The sequence below is a fragment of the Schistocerca nitens genome, chromosome 6 (genome assembly GCF_023898315.1).
Source record: "Schistocerca nitens isolate TAMUIC-IGC-003100 chromosome 6, iqSchNite1.1, whole genome shotgun sequence".
NCBI lineage: Eukaryota > Metazoa > Arthropoda > Insecta > Orthoptera > Acrididae > Schistocerca > Schistocerca nitens.
The window spans coordinates 176365847-176384145 of record NC_064619.1 but is presented as its reverse complement, the minus strand read 5'-3'; the positions used below and the strand labels follow the sequence as shown (position 1 = coordinate 176384145).

At 42.8% G+C, this 18299-nt stretch overlaps 1 protein-coding gene across 2 annotated transcripts in view; it reads left to right on the top strand.

The window, feature by feature from the left end:
- Window positions 1-18299, top strand: part of LOC126262433 (NBAS subunit of NRZ tethering complex-like) — a 412445-nt gene that overhangs the window by 115428 nt on the left and 278718 nt on the right. For both annotated transcript variants that reach the window (XM_049959075.1, XM_049959074.1), the window contains exon 19: window positions 4548-4855. In XM_049959075.1, the coding sequence (XP_049815032.1) occupies window positions 4548-4855 (308 nt within the window). The remainder of the gene's footprint in view (window positions 1-4547; window positions 4856-18299) is intronic.

The following is an 18299-nucleotide window of genomic DNA, read 5'->3' as shown; positions in this document are numbered from 1 at the left end:
GAGAAGGGAATTGATGTGGGGGAAGAGGTTCAAGGAGTGGTCTAAGAATTTGAATGAGCATTGCAGGTTACACTAGACTTCAGGGATGAGAACACAGTGGCAGAGCTTGTAAGTGGACGAGTCAGGTAGACAGCAGAAACCCTCACTCAGGTGATCACTGAGGATTGTCATAACCCTGCCCAAATATGCAAACTCCATAAATTGAACCATTCAGGCTGCCCCATTGTACCTGGGTACTGTGCTCCTATGGAAAGGGTCCTTGCTCTTTTTGACCAACACCTGTATGCCATTGCCTGCAGCCTGGTCCATCCTATCCAAGCCACAAACCATTTCTTCATTGTCACTCAACATCACCGTACCAATACCACCTGGATCTCTTCTTCGCATCTCCGTATATATGAGGTGTGCTTTTTTTAAGTAAGCACCATTTTGAAATAACAATAGAAAAACTGACTTTTCACAACAATTTTGTTTTTATGTGAAAGTCTGAACTTTAATCCACTTTTATACAAAATTACATTTGCTGTTTATAACAAGTTTTTATCATGCTTTGATATAGGTGGTAGTAATAATACCAGTAATGATTGAATGTGATTTTTGAAAATTAACTACAATGAGCAGAGGGGAGGCCCAATGCACTTTTCAAATTGTTGATGTGTAAACATTATTGAAAGTTAAACAACAATTTCATTATAAAAAAAGGAAGGAAAAAAGAAAATAAATTACAGTTTCTTTACTGCTAGTAAGCCACATTTATTTTATTAAATGACAGAATCTCCAAATATCTTTAATTTCATCTTATCTTTATCAAATTGTACTTTTTCCTCATTAAATTGCTCATTGTTTTAATGTTTTTGCAATTTATTGAACTGTATGTCCCTGTTGCATTCCCTCAAACATCCATTGCCTTATTAACCTGTCCCATCCAAAATTTTCCTTCTTGTCTGTTTTATTTTCTGCCCCTTTTCACCCTTCTTCCTGTCATTTTCATGAAGGGTACATTTGCCCCCCCCCCTCTCCCCCTCCGCCGCTGCAGCTCTTCAGGGAGGTATCTTCGTTACCTCGGTGGTGTAGAAGTATTTGCATTTCTGCATCGCCTTTTGCCTAGAATTGTGTCTGGAATTGTTATGTTCAAGGGAGTTTTGGAGACACAGGATTTCTTGCTGCGTGAGAGGAATATGGTTGCTGTTGGACAGTGGATTGAGTATCTTAGGTTTGACTTTTGTCGTTTTATATATATATATATATATATATATATATATATATATATATATATATATATATATATATGGACACCCACTTATCATCATCATCATCCTAGGATTAAGAATCACTGTCATTAAACCTCCAAACCACACCCATCATCATCAAAATCTCTGACTATCTGCTCTCTCACTACTCTATATATATATATATATATATATATATATATATATATATATATATAACAGAGGGAAACATTCCACGTGGAAAAAATATATCTAAAAAGAAAGATGATGAGACTTACCAAACAAAAGCGCTGGCAGGTCGATAGACACACAAAAAAACAAATATACACACAAAATTCTAGCTTTCGCAACCAACGGTTGCTTCGTCAGGAAAGAGGGAAGGAGAGGGAAAGATGAAAGGATGTGGGTTTTAAGGGAGAGGGTAAGGAGTCATTCCAATCCCGGGAGCGGAAAGACTTACCTTAGGGGGAAAAAAGGACAGGTATACACTCGCACACACACGCATATCCATCCACACATACAGACACAAGCAGACATATTTAAAGACAAAGAGTTTGGGCAGAGATGTCAGTCGAGGTGGAAGAGTAGAGGCAAAGAAGTTGTTGAGAGACAGGTGAGGTATGAGTGGCGGCAACTTTTATGACAGCTGCCACCCATTCCACATCAAACGGTCCCTTCCCTACAGCCTAGGTCTTCGTGGCAAACGAATCTGCTCCAGTCCGGAATCCCTGAAACATTACACCAACAACCTGACAACAGCTTTCGCATCCCGCAACTACCCTCCTGGCCTGGTACAGAAGCAAATAACCAGAGCCACTTCCTCATCCCCTCAAACCCAGAATCCCCCACAGAAGAACCACAAAAGTGCCCCACTTGTGACAGGATACTTTCCGGGACTGGACCAGACTCTGAATGTGGCTCTCCAGCAGGGATACGACTTCCTCAAATCCTGCCCTGAAATGAGATCCATCCTTCATGAAATCCTCCCCACTCCACCAAGAGTGTCTTTCCGCCGTCCACCTAACCTTCGTAACCTGTTAGTTCATCCCTATGAAATCCCCAAACCACCTTCCCTACCCTCTGGCTCCTATCCTTGTAACCGCCCCCGGTGCAAAACCTGTCCCATGCACCCTCCCACCACCACCTACTCCAGTCCTGTAACCCGGAAGGTGTACACGATCAAAGGCAGAGCCACGTGTGAAAGCACCCACGTGATTTACCAACTGACCTGCCTACACTGTGATGCATTCTATGTGGGAATGACCAGCAACAAACTGTCCATTCGCATGAATGGACACAGGCAGACAGTGTTTGTTGGTAATGAGGATCACCCTGTGGCTAAACATGCCTTGGTGCACAGCCAGCACATCTTGGCACAGTGTTACACCGTCCGGGTTATCTGGATACTTCCCACCAACACCAACCTATCCGAACTCCGGAGATGGGAACTTGCCCTTCAGTATATCCTCTCTTCTCGTTATCCGCCAGGCCTCAATCTCCGCTAATTTCAAGTTGCCGCCACTCATACCTCACCTGTCTCTCAACAACTTCTTTGCCTCTACTCTTCCACCTCGACTGACATCTCTGCCCAAACTCTTTGTCTTTAAATATGTCTGCTTGTGTCTGTATGTGTGGATGGATATGTGTGTGTGTGCGAGTGTATACCTGTCCTTTTTTCCCCCTAAGGTAAGTCTTTCCGCTCCCGGGATTGGAATGACTCCTTACCCTCTCCCTTAAAACCCACATCCTTTCATCTTTCCCTCTCCTTCCCTCTTTCCTGACGAAGCAACCGTTGGTTGCGAAAGCTAGAATTTTGTGTGTATATTTGTTTTTTTGTGTGTCTATCGACCTGCCAGCGCTTTTGTTTGGTAAGTCTCATCATCTTTCTTTTTATATATATATATATATATATATATATATACATATATATATATATATATATATATATATATGTGTGTGTGTGTGTGTGTGTGTGTGTGTGTGTGTGTGTGTGGTTATAATAGAGGGAAACATTCCACGTAGGAAAAATATATCTAAAAACAAAGATGATGTGACTTACCAAATGAAAGTGCTGGCAGGTCGACAGACACACAAACATACACACAAAATTCAAGCTTTCGCAACAAACTGTTGCCTCATCAGGAAAGAGGGAAGGAGAGGGAAAGACGAAAGGATGTGGGTTTTAAGGGAGAGGGTAAGGAGTCATTCCAATCCCGGGAGTCTTTCCGCTCCCGGGATTGGAATGACTCCTTACCCTCTCCCTTAAAACCCACATCCTTTCGTCTTTCCCTCTCCTTCCCTCTTTCCTGATGAGGCAACAGTTTGTTGCGAAAGCCTGAATTTTGTGTGTATGTTTGTGTTTGTTTGTGTGTCTGTCGACCTGCCAGCACTTTCATTTGGTAAGTCACATCATCTTTGTTTTTAGATATATTTTTCCTACGTGGAATGTTTCCCTCTATTATAACCATATATATAGTGTGAGTAGTGAGAGAGTAGACAGACAGAGCAGATAGTCAGAGATTTTGATGATGATGGGTGTGGTTTGGAGGTTTAATGACAGTGATTCTTAATCCTAGGAGGATGATGATGATGTTAAGTGGGTGTCCATACGACAGTTTGCTGCTGTGACAGGCTTGTGGACATTTGATAGCCTGGTGGAGTATTATGGGTGAAATTACTATGGGGTTTGGTTTCGTAGTTTTATATGCTAAATGTGGGTGTGTTGGTGAGGTTTGAATGTGATGGTTATGGGTGTTGTGCCCTGGACAATTTTGCACAATGAGGGACGTGCAGGCCGGTCGAGCGTCCGGTATGGCGACCCCCCCCCCCCCAATCCTCTCTTCCCATTTTTGCCTGCTGTACTTCCCATTTCCATACCTAACACTTCTGGTGTGCATATGGGCTGTTTTTTCTTACCTTACAACAATAATAATAATAATAATAATAATAATAGCCACATTCAAACAGAACTGAAGCACCTTGCAGTGCAAGCGGTCTATTCATATGACCCATACCTTCACCCAACTCCACATTTTTGCATGACTTGTATCAAACGTCAATTTTTGTCATGTGCTAGTATTCCTATGATGAAACAATAATTAATTTTTGGTCTTTCTTAATATGCTTAAGAAAGAAGTTGTACAATTTGAGAGATTGAATAACCTGATACATGCTCAGTGTGCTGTATTTGCAGCAAAATTTTTATATATATACATTAAATAGTTCCTTTTTAGCAGTTTTTGACTTGTACCTGTTTATAACAAAAATACCTTTTGTAATTATGCTATTTTATTAATGTGTAAATCTCTTACATTTTAGACCTCTGAAGAAACATTTGTGAATGACATTAAGCATCTCCTGCTACCATTCCTGGAACGTTGTGAGAAGCAATCAGAAGGGATGAAGATGAAGTTGTTAGGAGAATATCTTGTTGACGTTAGCTCAGACAATCTTAAGTTACCTTACAAGTTATTTGAGTATTTGTTAATGGAACCAAATAGTGTGATAACAGCTGACACAGAGGAAATAATAAATCTTGGTTTCACGTGCATATATGCTTCTCCAGATCCTGATCATTTGGATATTGCAGAGGGTATCACTACACTCATTTCCAAACAGCCTCTGGGGTAAGTCTGTGTACAAATGAACAGAGTCAGTACAAGTTATTTTATTACTAGTAATTATCGCTATAGAAGAGTAAGCTGACAAAATAGTGTTTACTTGCATGCCATTATTATAATCTACCTTTATTTTAATCACCAGTATTAAAACAATCACCTTAAAAATAGGATTACAAGTATCCTTTCAGAAACTGAGATCATGAAACCCCTGTGTGTAAGTAAAGTCACAATAAACAGTCAAAAAATTAAGATAGTTCTACAGTTTAATATCTTGTAGATATCAAGAAGCATAACTTAGGTGTTAAAGAAACATGGGTAAATACATCCAACAAAATGAATAAACTAAATTTATAAACTGGTCATTGTATAATAAGAAATGCTTGTCAGTAAACACTAAGACCCAGCGTTAGAAAAATAACTCTCTCTGAAGCCACATATGCTTTCAAAATGTTGTTCCAAGTAAAATGTTTAAGAAGAGCTGATTAGCTCCTCAAAATTGAAAGAAGAGTTATCAGAACTTACATGAGTAAAAAAAAAAAAAAATTAGTTGGAGAACTCTTCCCAATGAACGATAATGAGATTGACCCATTCGTCAGAACAATAAAGAAGAAAAGATCTCTCATTTTTTTCAAATATTGCAACTGCAAGGAAATGGGATTTAAAAACTTACAATGAGAAATTTTTGAAAGAAGACAGGAGGACAGTGGATTCGAGAAATTCAGCTAAATCTTAAAGCAGCATGACTCCAGATAGCAGATGCTGGGAACATCATCCGGCACATCTATAGGGGACCCAAAGCCAAAGACAATAGGGCTGCTACCGGTGGATTCATCTTGGCCTTTGAGGGTGATTCATTGCCCAAAAATGTCAAGGTGGTGTGACATAAAGCCATACATCCCTCCCCCTATGCGGTGCTTCAAGTGCTGGAAATTCAGGCACATGTCTTCCTGCTGCCATTCCGGCACCCCATGTCGAGATTGTGGATGTCTGCTGCATCCCAATACTCCATGTGTGCCTCCTACCACTTGTGTCAACTGTGGAGAGCACACCACTCCTGCTCACCAGACTGCACAGTACTCCAAAAGGAATGGAAAATTATGGAGTAAAAGACCTTGGCCTGGCTAATTTACCAAGAGACTAGAAGTAATTTTGAATGGTTGCATCCCATTTGCTTGACATCTACATGTGCTCCAGCTACATCAAGATCACCCTCATGTATGACAGTAGTTCAGACACCTCTGCCTTGTACAGTGGGCCCCCAGGCCACCCAGATACATCCGCCTCCTTGGTGGTTGTGGGCACCTCTTCTTCCGTTGTCCCGAAAGCACCTACTTTGGGAGCAATACCCCCCCCCCCCCTCTCGAAACACGAGGGACATCGGTTCTCTCCCCAGAGCCGAAGAGGCCACAGCCTCCTCTGGCTCCTCTCGCATGGATGGGGTCCCTTGAGACTCTTCCTTCCAAGGTTCCCCCTAATGCCAAACTGGACCCTCTCCAGTGGCTGAAGGAGCAACAAGCTGCTGGATGGAACGTCTTCATGATCTTCCTGCGGCCTGTAGCAACTTTGGAGAAGACCTCCCTGCAAGCCCCTAAAGAGAAGCGAGAGATCAAGCGGACGAAGTAGTAGACTGCTAAGAAATGGGGCCCTCCGGTGGCCCCAACACCACCACTCCCTACCAGTTCTGCATCGGAGAATGAGGTGGAGATTTTAGCATCCCTCGAGGGCCTGGATCTCGCTGATGGCCCCCCCCCCCCCCCCCCTAGAATGGAAATTGATACAAATAATCAACCAGTGGCAGCAGGTGATGCTGGTGCATAAACTGCCTCCTTGGTCACTTAATACCTTCCCTGATTACGGAAAGCATCATCCTCCAGTGGAACTGCGGCAGTTTTTTCTCCCACCTGGCTGAGTTATGACAAATCTTAAGTGTTACACCTGCTTTTTGCGTAACAGTTCAGGAAACTTGGTTTCCTGCAATGCAGGCCCCAATAAGACCCCACCCTTCATGGCTTTCAGCGGTATTACAAAAACTCTCCTAACTGTGGCAGATTGTCAGGAGAAGTTTGTATCTATGTCCTTACCTCTGTCTATAGTGAACACGTACCCATTCATACACCTTTAGAAGCTGTGGCTGTCAGGGTGAGGCCGATGCAGGAAATCTGTAACATCTACCTCCCTCCATATGGTGAAGTGCCACCCCATGTACTGGGTGCATTAATTTCACAGTTCCCCCACCTTTTCTGCTTCTTGTTGATTTTAATGCCCATAATCCTTTGTGGGCTGGAACCACGGTTACTGGCTGTGGTAAAGATATCGAGGACTACTAACTCAATTCAACCTTTGCCTCCTAAATACAGGTGCCCCCACTCATATTGGTATGGCACATGGAACATACCCTGCGATTGATCTCTCGGGTTGTAGTCCTGGCCTTCTCCCATCTATCCACTGAAGAGCTCATGATGACTTGTGTGGTAGTAATCACCTTGCACTGTTCCTGTCCTTACCCCAGCGTCACTCATCCGGACGCTTGCCCAGATAGGATCTTACCAAGGCTGAATGGGACACTTCCACCTTCGCTACCACTGTTGAATGGTAACATCGATCAGGTGATCCTCACAAATGCTATTACCATTCTTGCCACAGCTGTATTGGCAATCCCTTGTTCCTAAGCTGCCCTCGGCAGAGGTCATTGCCTTGGTGGTCGCCGGACATTGCTGCATCCATTAGAAACCGTAGGCGGGCCCTCCAATGTCATAAGCACCACCCGTCTCTGGGGAACCTCATTGCTTTCAAACGGCTCCGTGCCCAGGTCTGCCTATTCATCAAACAACGGAAACAGGAGTGTTGGGAATGACATGTCTTCACCATTGGGTCACAAACCTCTCCTACCTGGATTGGGATAAAGCTCCAACTAATTTATGCCTATCAGTCCCCTTCAGGTGTACCTGGAATTTCCACACATGTATCTGCTGATCCAGACGTAATTGCAGAGCATCTTGCTGAGTGTTATGCTCGCATCTCTGCATCTGAGAATTACTGCCCTGCCTTTCGACTTCTCAAACAGCGGGTGGAACACCACCACATATCTTTTGCTGCATGCCATCCTGAGCCATATAGTGCTCCCTTCAGTGAGTTAGAATTTCTCTGTGCCCTTGCCGACTGTCCTGACACATCCACAGGCTCAGACCGCATCCATTCCCAAATGATTAAACATCTGTCAGCGGATTACCAGCGCCACCTCCTTGCCATCTTCAACCGCATCTGGAACGATGGCAAATCCCATTCGCACTGGCGGGGAAAGTATCATCGTTCCAGTGCTAAAACCCTGTAAGAACCTGCTACATGTGGATAGCTATCATCCTATTAGCCTCACCAACATCCCGTGCAAGCTGCTTGGACATATGGTGAGCCAGTGGTTGTGTTGGCTCCTTGAGTATTGGGGCCCTCTGGCTCCGTCCCAGGGCAGTTTTCGCCGAGGGCACTCCACTATCAGCAACTTGGTCCACCTGGAGCCTGCCATTCGATTGGCCTCTTCTCAGTGACACCACCTTATTGCCATAATTTTTGACCTGACGATAGCCTATGATACCACTTGGGGAAACCATATCCTCACTATTCTGCATGAGTGGGATCTCCAGGTCCATTCCCGATTTCTATACTGAACTTCTCGTCACCCCGCGCTTTCAGGGTTTGAATTGGTGCTTCCCGCATATACAAGAGAATGGGGTCCCGCATGTGTCTACCCTGTGTGTCCCACCCTTTTTAACTGCCATTAATGCTCTTGCCCTAGCAGTAGGGTCCTCAGTATATTCCATTCTATAGGCTGACAGCTTTTGTATTTCCTTCTGCTCCTCTTCTATTGGTGTGGCTGAACATGCCGCAGGAAGCCATGCATAAGGTGCAGTCATGGGCCCTCAATCATGGCTTTGTCTTTGGCCACCAAGAGTTGTGTCATGCACTTCTGTCATCATCGTACTGTCCACCTCCATCCAGAGCTTTACCTTGATGATCAACTACTTTATGTAGTGAAGACTTACTGCTTTTTGGGACTGGTCTTCGATGCCCACTTAACTTGGCTTCCAATCTTCGTCAGCTTAAGGAAAAGTGCTGCTGGCATCTTAATGTTTTTCGATGCCTGAGCCACATGGACTGGGCTGCTGATTGCCCTACTCTACTGCATCTGTGCGAAGCCCTCATACAGTCCCACATTCACTATGGGAGCCTGGTGTATGGTTCAGCATCGCTCTCCGTGCTGCGTCTGCTGACCCTATCCGCCACTGTGCAGTTCGGCTTGCATCGGGAGTTTTCTGAGGAAGCCCATTGAACAGCCTCCCCATGGAAGCCGGTGCTGCAACTACTGCTTGCAAATTATACTGCCCACATTCATAGTACACCTTGCCATCCAAATTACCATCTCCTTTTCCTAACATGGCGATAAATCTTCCGCAATGGCAGCCCAGAACAGGGAATACCCTTGCAGTCCGTGTCCAGTTGCTTCTTACTGAACTCGATGCTTTCCCTCAACCATCTTTCCTGAGCGTCCACTTACTTACCCCTCAATTGTCCATGCATTGGCCACAATTCATCTGCACCTATCGCAAGGCCCAAAAGGCTGAGTTCCACCTGAGTACCTCTGCTGGCAATTTTTCGCTATTATCAGGGAGTTTCAGGGCTCAGAAATAGTCTACACCGATGGATCAATGGTCAACACTCTTGTTGACTTTGTTTGTGCTCATGTTTGGTATACTGAACAGTGCTCCTTGCCAGAAGGCTGCAGTATTTTCACTGCAGAGTTAGTAGCCTTCTATCGCACCCTTGAGCATATTCGCTGCTGTGTCGGTGAGTCCTTCGTCATCTATATTGACTCCTTAAGCAACCTCCAAGCTCTGGACCAATGCTTCCCTTGCCATCCTTTGGTAATGACTATCCAGCAGTCTGTTTATGCCCTCGGCCACAGTGGATATTCAGTGACCTTCATTTGGACTGCAGTACATGTCAGGATCCTGGGCAATGAGCTTGCTGACAGCCTGCCCAAAAAAGGCTACTGGTAAACCAACTTTGGATATCGGCCTGCCAGAGACTAATCTCCAATTGGTTCTCCGCTATAAAGTTTTTGTGATCTGGGATACTGACTGGCCACTACTACCAACTAAACTACATGTTATAAAGGAGACCATCCATGTGAGCCACTCGCAGGGCCTCTGTTGTCCTTTGCCAGCTCCACATCAGCCAAAATTGGCCAACACATGGTCACCTCCTCCATCGCAAGTTCACACTTTGGTGTTGCTGTGGCTCCCATATGACTGTCATCCACATCTTGATGGACTGTCCAATTTTAGCCACTCTGTGGCAGACTTTTAACTTTCCCACCATGCTGTCAATCATGTTGGGAGACAACACCTCAATGACTGATGATGTTTTAAGTTTTATTCATGAGGGGGAGGGGGGGTGGGGTTATCACACGATCTAAGTTTGGGCATATGGCCCTCTCTCCCAGGTCTCCACCCACCCTCCATTTTAACTCTTCCTCACTGTTTCTTTGCTGTTTGTTCACCTTGGTATTTATTGTTTGCTGTGTGTGTCCCTTTAGTCTTGTCTTTCCAGCTTGAGATTTTATAGGGTTGCAGGGTGGCTAGCTCATCCTTTTTCTATTTTTGCAATCAGCCAGCCCAGGCCATCTGCCATATTATTTTAATACCTTCCATTACTTTTAATACCTTCCATTTACTTTTACTATACATTTTCCCTGTCTGTTAGCTTCTATAGTTTTGTCTTTCAGTGTGATTCGACATTAGTTTTGCGCCTTTTACTTTCTCTGATTCCTTTTTGAACTGTTTTTAACTTGAGATCTGTTTGAATGAGGAAAGAGGGACTCATGACCATGTAGTTTGGTCCCTTTACTCCCCAACCCAACCATTCAAGCAACACACAAAAGTTGAGGGCACAAATTCCGTCCAGGCGGTAATGGGGTGATGAAGGATGAACATCTGATCACCCTTTGAATTAACCATGCCAAATCTGTTCATAATCAATCTGACACTGCACCACTGTGGGGCAAAAGTACAAGAAAAGGAAGATTATAATTATCCACCAGCCCTAAATCCTTGTTTATGATGCTACAGAGAATATTTTGATATAATAATAATTACTATCATCAATTATTCAGGTATTGTTCAAAGTGATGAAAAATGATTTCTGATTTTCAACTAGAGCAAACATCTATTCATTGAAAGCAATACATGTGCATTTCTGATGATTGTCAGCCAAGGGAAAGAACAGAGATGTAATGAGAATGGGAATATGAATTAAAAATGCCTGTAATGGCGTTCTGTAAGTTCTCATAGTGCAATGAGGAAGAGGGAAGGATGACAGAGTTTAAATTTCAAGTGTATAGAGCATCTGCATTGTTATGTGATTGATGTCAAGGATCAGAAACATTGCAGATATTGAAAACTAGTCATGGTATATTACAATGCCTGTAATAGGGACAGACTTTATTAGGTAAACAAGTCTTTCACCATTCTGATCTTACTCACTTCAGTACTGGTTGGGTATTTACATAGTGTTGTTTCTCTTTGGGTGTGCCAAGTTGAATTTTATATTTTCTGCAGGTTAATTTATGTGTCCATATTTGGTTGACAAAGGAAGGTAGGTGTAGGATTATAATGGAAGATAGAGTTGATTTTCATTTTTCTTATATACATTATACAAATCATTTTGGTTTTCTTCCACAATAGAAAGAGTAGCTAAGTAATACACGAAACTGATCAAAGTAACACAGTTATGGCTTTGTTTGTAAACCTCTGAACAGTGATGGAAATAAGCTTCTCATGATTCCCCATGAGCAAGACAAAAGAATCATGCAGAAGGTGCAACATAAGTGATACACAGAACAACTGACATAAGTGGTACAATGAAAAAGAACCGTGAGAGTGAGCTAGTGCTGCTCCATCTGTGTATATAGGCGCGAGTCGCTGGTAGAAGATAACGGAAGAGATCATGCCATGTGCACACTTCCTACAAGTGGCCTCTAGTGGCTGGCCTGTGCTGGTACAGTTGGAGGTTTATTTAAGTACACTCACATGGCAAGGCTACACTCAGCGCACTCATACACACTAGTAGCAGGATACAGCTATGTACACACTATTCTACATATATACAGAGTTTGTTCAGTGCATGCGTGCTAGTATATAGTAGTTCATGTGTTTAAGGTTGAAATACCGGTAAGCTGTTTTTGTTCTGCAGATCAGTAGGGAAAAAGAGACATTGTACTTGTAATTCAACCTGAAATATGGATTTGTTCTATTAAGAAGTAATGGAAGAAATTGTAAAAATAGTTCAAATGTGGTGGTTACATATCTAACTTTTTATATTACAAGTAAAATGTCCAGTTACGTATATGCACCTGCCAAACATTGCTAGAAGCACTTCTTTAAGTCCTGATGTAGTTTCTGGAAAGATAATTATGAAATTTTTTGAATGCCCAGATCACTGTGAGAGCAGGGTGCTCTTTCACAGTCTGATAATATGACTCACAAATGCTAAAGTGCAAATTGCAGGCATACGTCTATATTCTGCACTTGGAATAGACAAGCACTGATGCCTATTGAAGAAGCATTAGTCACAAAACAAAATTCAGTTGACATGTCTGGGTGGTAAAGCATATTACAGGTCATTAAAGCTTCTTTGATTTGATCATGGGCTGTTTAGCAATCTGACCAGTACCAAGTAACTTTTCCTGAACAAATTCAGCATAGGTTGACAATTTAATATCTGGTTAGGCACAAATCATCTTAAACTGTGCCTAACTCAATAAAGGCATTCAATTGCCCCTTCATTCAAAGGGTTGGAAAGTTCTTTAGTTCTTCATTACATTGATTTTATCATCATCCAGAAGAATTCCATGGGGGGTGATTGTATGTCCTAAGAACTTGATACCCTTGTGCCCAAATTTTTGACTTTTGCAGGTTGACAGTTGTGCCAGCCTCTAGGAATTTACTTAACACTGTTTAAATAAGATCAGTGTGGTCTTTCCATGTTTGTGTTGCTATCAGTAGGTAACGTACAAACATGGTTACCCTATCAAGTATGTCTGGGCCAAGAATGGAGTCTGGTGTGGCTACGAATACACCCAAATGTCATTTAGGCTGAAAGGCAATGCCTTAAACTGGTAAATTCTACCTGTGTAGATACAGAAAGTGTACTGTTTTGAGTCGGCCGCGGTGGTCTCGTGGTTCTAGGCGCGCAGTCCGGAACCGCGCGACTGCTACGGTCGCAGGTTCGAATCCTGCCTCGGGCATGGATGTGTGTGATGTCCTTAGGTTAGTTAGGTTTAAGTAGTTCTAATTTCTAGGGGACTGATGACCACAGATGTTAAGTCCCATAGTGCTCAGAGCCATTTGAACCATTTGTACTGTTTTGACTCCTGGATAAAGGTTTTTGCCATTAGGAGGAGCAGAGATCTATACTGGTCAGGTACTTGACTACATAAAATTTTGGTATTTGTTCCTAGATGTTCTCAAGTCGGGCCCAAATGTGTACAGTATTTTATTAAAGCCTCTGGCATCAACAACTACTTGAATACTTCCTCCACGCTTTATTGCAGCTATAGTTGGAGTCATGAACAATGACGGTTGAGTTAAGGCTTGTTCTGCACACCTACGTCACGCATTCTCTGACAGCCAGTGAGCGTTCAGTAATGTTCCAAACACTCTGTTCTGAATGCCATAGCTAATGTGAGCATTAAACATGATTGTAGCAAATGGTTTAGTGAATTTTTATTCCATTTGTAGTGAATTGTCATCGCTGGTTGTGGAGGTAAGTGATGCGTACGCATAAGCATGGGAGAGATGTAATTTGCAGGATGTATGCTTTCTTCAAGCAGAATGTGTGCACGTGCTTGTACCGCAACTGTTGCTTGGAAAAATCAACAATGCAATCCTCATCCATGCCTTGACATGCGCGAACTGCCATCGTTCGTATATCAGACTATAGTAGTGAGCTGCAGTATGGACCTCATAGAGGGTTCAGTTATATTCCACTCCAACAATATTAGTGTTTCCCTAGTGGCAGCAGGTCCTGTAGCACAGAGAACAGAGTAGGCCATATTGGAAAAAGTTTAATGAGGGATGACGCTTAGGTGACACTAATACCGCAATTTTACACTAGAGCTCTCTCTTTAAATACTTGTGAATACCTTAACAAAATACTTGTTAAGTCGGAGCTATAATATTGCATAAATATGCAGACGCCTGTATTTTATTAACTACTTGTTGCTTAATACAGGTAATAGCACTTATCTCAGGTTTCTGTTTGTGCAGTTAATCTTGCTGCTTATTAGCTTTATTTTCTGGCCTTGACAATATTTACTGTCACCAACATGTAATTTCAACTACTGTCCATTCACCTTAACACCATTCCCAGACGAAATGTCAACTTAAAATACAGTCCGCAAACAAAGAATTATCTAGCACAAGTGTGCATGAAATTGCAACATTCTGTAGCCTAAACAGTATGTGGTCCTGCCATTTTGCATTGTGAGACCTGGTACCAATCACTCCCAGTATCTTGCATTTGCTGATAGGCAAGGTTGGTACATCCATACCCTCATATTCTTTTAAACAAGTCAGTGAAGATTACATTGACTGCAACACATTTGTCAAGTATTAGTGTTGTCACTATATTGCCTACTTTGAAATATTGCACAGTTCTTTATTAAGCATTATGTTTCAAAATTTCATCATCAGACTGAAGTTGTGGAATAAAGTGTACAAGAAAATTAATTATAGAAATATGTGCTTAATAACACAAGTATGCATCTTAATAGTTGATAGACAGAAATTTCAGTTAGTATTATATTTACATTTATATCAAAATTTAGTAAAAAGCTCATGAAAGTGAGCACGTAGGCTGAACATAATACAGAACTCATCTCATATAGTTATATTTGACAGTGCTGTTGTGTATTCAAAGAGAACTAGTGCCAGATTGACTGTGGCAATTGAGCTATCAATGAAGTAAGCAAAGGCTGGTGCTAGCATTAACCATAGAAATTAAGTCAAAGAATAAGTTTGCTAACAACTATACATCGCAGTTAACTACATGTCAGAACATAGTGAACAACTTGACAAAGACACATTTGTGCTACTTTTATGGAGAAGATACTCATATTGACAGCATGAAATGTGCAGCATTAGGTATCATCATCAGCAATGTTAGTCAGTAATCAAAACAGAAGACATATTTGCAACCAATAAATGGTATGCTTCAATATAAACAGAAAACAGATGTAGATCAGAACTAAAATATAAGTTATGAAAGAGTAAGTTTACAACCATCAATGAAGAAAATGTTATGTGTCAGCAAATGTAGTCATATTACCATAGTCTAACAAGAAAGAGATCACATACAATATAACAATTTAGATAAGCCTAGATGAGTGGCAACAGTTTAAATAAAATACAAGCTAATATTACAGTTTCTCTCTCTCTCTCTCTCTCTCTCCCTCTCTCTCTCTCTCTCTCTCTCTCTCTCTCTCTCTCTCTCTCTCTCTCTCTCTCTTCCTTATTTCACATAAAAGAGCATTAAGGTATATCATCAGAAAGTATAACAATCTACCTTGAAGTAGATGCATGATACTCAAAAAACATCTTAGCATCTTGTGGTTGAGGATGTAGAGTTAGGGCCATCAATTGACAAAAACTGATGCCTAGACAACTGTAATGCTGAGATAGTGGTCATATTATTTTGGAATTAATGGATTCTGTTTGTACATATAGTTATACAGAATGTAATGTGAAAGTGTATAAGAGTATGGAAATGGAGAACTATGTCTAACAAAATAAGCTTGTTGAAATGGTAACAAAACCCAAACATTCTACTTTGATAAGGTTAATCACAATGTAATGTACATCTAATATAATTAAATTCAGTATAAGAAATTAAATTTACTACGCCCATAATGCTGAACCCATGGTGAGGAAATATGTGCATATTGTGATAAAACTGTAAAGTGAGTCAAATGAATAACACAAAGTACTAATGTTGGCAAAATGCAAAGTACCAATGCTCTACACAGCACCTTTAATTAAAGGTGCGAGGCAGGTACATTGTGGTAGCAGCCTGCGAGAACAGTGGCTCCATCTGTTGGAGTGGAGTGAATCTACACTCCTGGAAATGGAAAAAAGAACACATTGACACCGGTGTGTCAGACCCACCATACTTGCTCCGGACACTGCGAGAGGGCTGTACAAGCAATGATCACACGCACGGCACAGCGGACACACCAGGAACCGCGGTGTTGGCCGTCGAATGGCGCTAGCTGCGCAGCATTTGTGCACCGCCGCCGTCAGTGTCAGCCAGTTTGCCGTGGCATACGGAGCTCCATCGCAGTCTTTAACACTGGTAGCATGCCGCGACAGCGTGGACGTGAACCGTATGTGCAGTTGACGGACTTTGAGCGAGGGCGTATAGTGGGCATGCGGGAGGCTGGGTGGACGTACCGCCGAATTGCTCAACACATGGGGCGTGAGGTCTCCACAGTACATCGATGTTGTCGCCAGTGGTCGGCGGAAGGTGCACATGCCCGTCGACCTGGGATCGGACCGCAGCGACGCACGGATGCACGCCAAGACCGTAGGATCCTACGCAGTGCCGTAGGGGACCGCACCGCCACTTCCCAGCAAATTAGGGACACTGTTGCTCCTGGGGTATCGGCGAGGACCATTCGCAACCGTCTCCATGAAGCTGGGCTACGGTCCCGCACACCGTTAGGCCGTCTTCCGCTCACGCCCCAACATTGTGCAGCCCGCCTCCAGTGGTGTCGCGACAGGCGTGAATGGAGGGACGAATGGAGACGTGTCGTCTTCAGCGATGAGAGTCGCTTCTGCCTTGGTGCCAATGATGGTCGTATGCGTGTTTGGCGCCGTGCAGGTGAGCGCCACAATCAGGACTGCATACGACCGAGGCACACAGGGCCAACACCCGGCATCATGGTGTGGGGAGCGATCTCCTACACTGGCCATACACCACTGGTGATCGTCGAGGGGACACTGAATAGTGCACGGTACATCCAAACCGTCATTGAACCCATCGTTCTACCATTCCTAGACCGGCAAGGGAACTTGCTGTTCCAACAGGACAATGCACGTCCGCATGTATCCCGTGCCACCCAACGTGCTCTAGAAGGTGTAAGTCAACTACCCTGGCCAGCACGATCTCCGGATCTGTCCCCCATTGAGCATGTTTGGGACTGGATGAAGCGTCGTGTCACGCGGTCTGCACGTCCAGCACGAACGCTGGTCCAACTGAGGCGCCAGGTGGAAATGGCATGGCAAGCCGTTCCACAGGACTACATCCAGCATCTCTACGATCGTCTCCATGGGAGAATAGCAGTCTGCATTGCTGCGAAAGGTGGATATACACTGTACTAGTGCCGACATTGTGCATGCTCTGTTGCCTGTGTGTATGTGCCTGTGGTTCTGTCAGTGTGATCATGTGATGTATCTGACCCCAGGAATGTGTCAATAAAGTTTCCCCTTCCTGGGACAATGAATTCACGGTGTTCTTATTTCAATTTCCAGGAGTGTATATAGAAAGGCTGGCAATGTAGCTACATCAGATTGGCCCATGAAAAACAGTGGCACCATCTAAGAGGGTGGAAGATAATAGTGTGCATACGGCTATAATGGTTGCTCATGAATTCTATATGATTATGGCTATTGTAGTGATCTTAGATCAGTTGGGTCAAATCTGAGATACATTTTGTATAGTGTCTTCAAATAAATCTAAGAACCAGTTCCTGCTGAAAAAATTCTGGTCATTAAATAACTAATGCAACTGACAGATTGTATGTGTACATATTTCAAATTCTTCCAAAGTATCTAACAGATGACTATGGGGGACAATGTGCAAAACCTCAGCTCCTTCAGCTGTCGGCAGCAAGTCGTGCTAGTTTTCAAATGCTATCCCAGAGCACTGGCATTAGATGGATATGAGTGCTCTCTGTATCTAGTAATGAAATCTTTCCCCGTCTTACCAATATAAAAATTATTGCAATCACCACATGGTTTAATAAAATATTTCTCTCTTTCAGTCCTACAGCATGTGTAAGTTACCTCTCATTTTAAATGAAGCATTGGCATTAGCCTTTTTCAAAACTGTTGCTGGCTTGTCACAGTGTGAATCTCTGTGACTTAGACTAACTAAACAACTTTATTTATCCTCTTTTTTGACTACTTTGAATTTCTTCTTCTATATAGATTATAAAACAGTTTACAAATAAAATGAGCATTATACCATGTTTGCTACCCTGCTTGAGCAATTGTCTGGAATTCCTTACACCACGCATCCTGATTTATATCTAGCCTCAAAATTCTGCAGTGAAAATAATACACCCATTTGTAGGTGTTTGGATGACATGAATCTTTATCAGTTACATCATCAGTGCAAA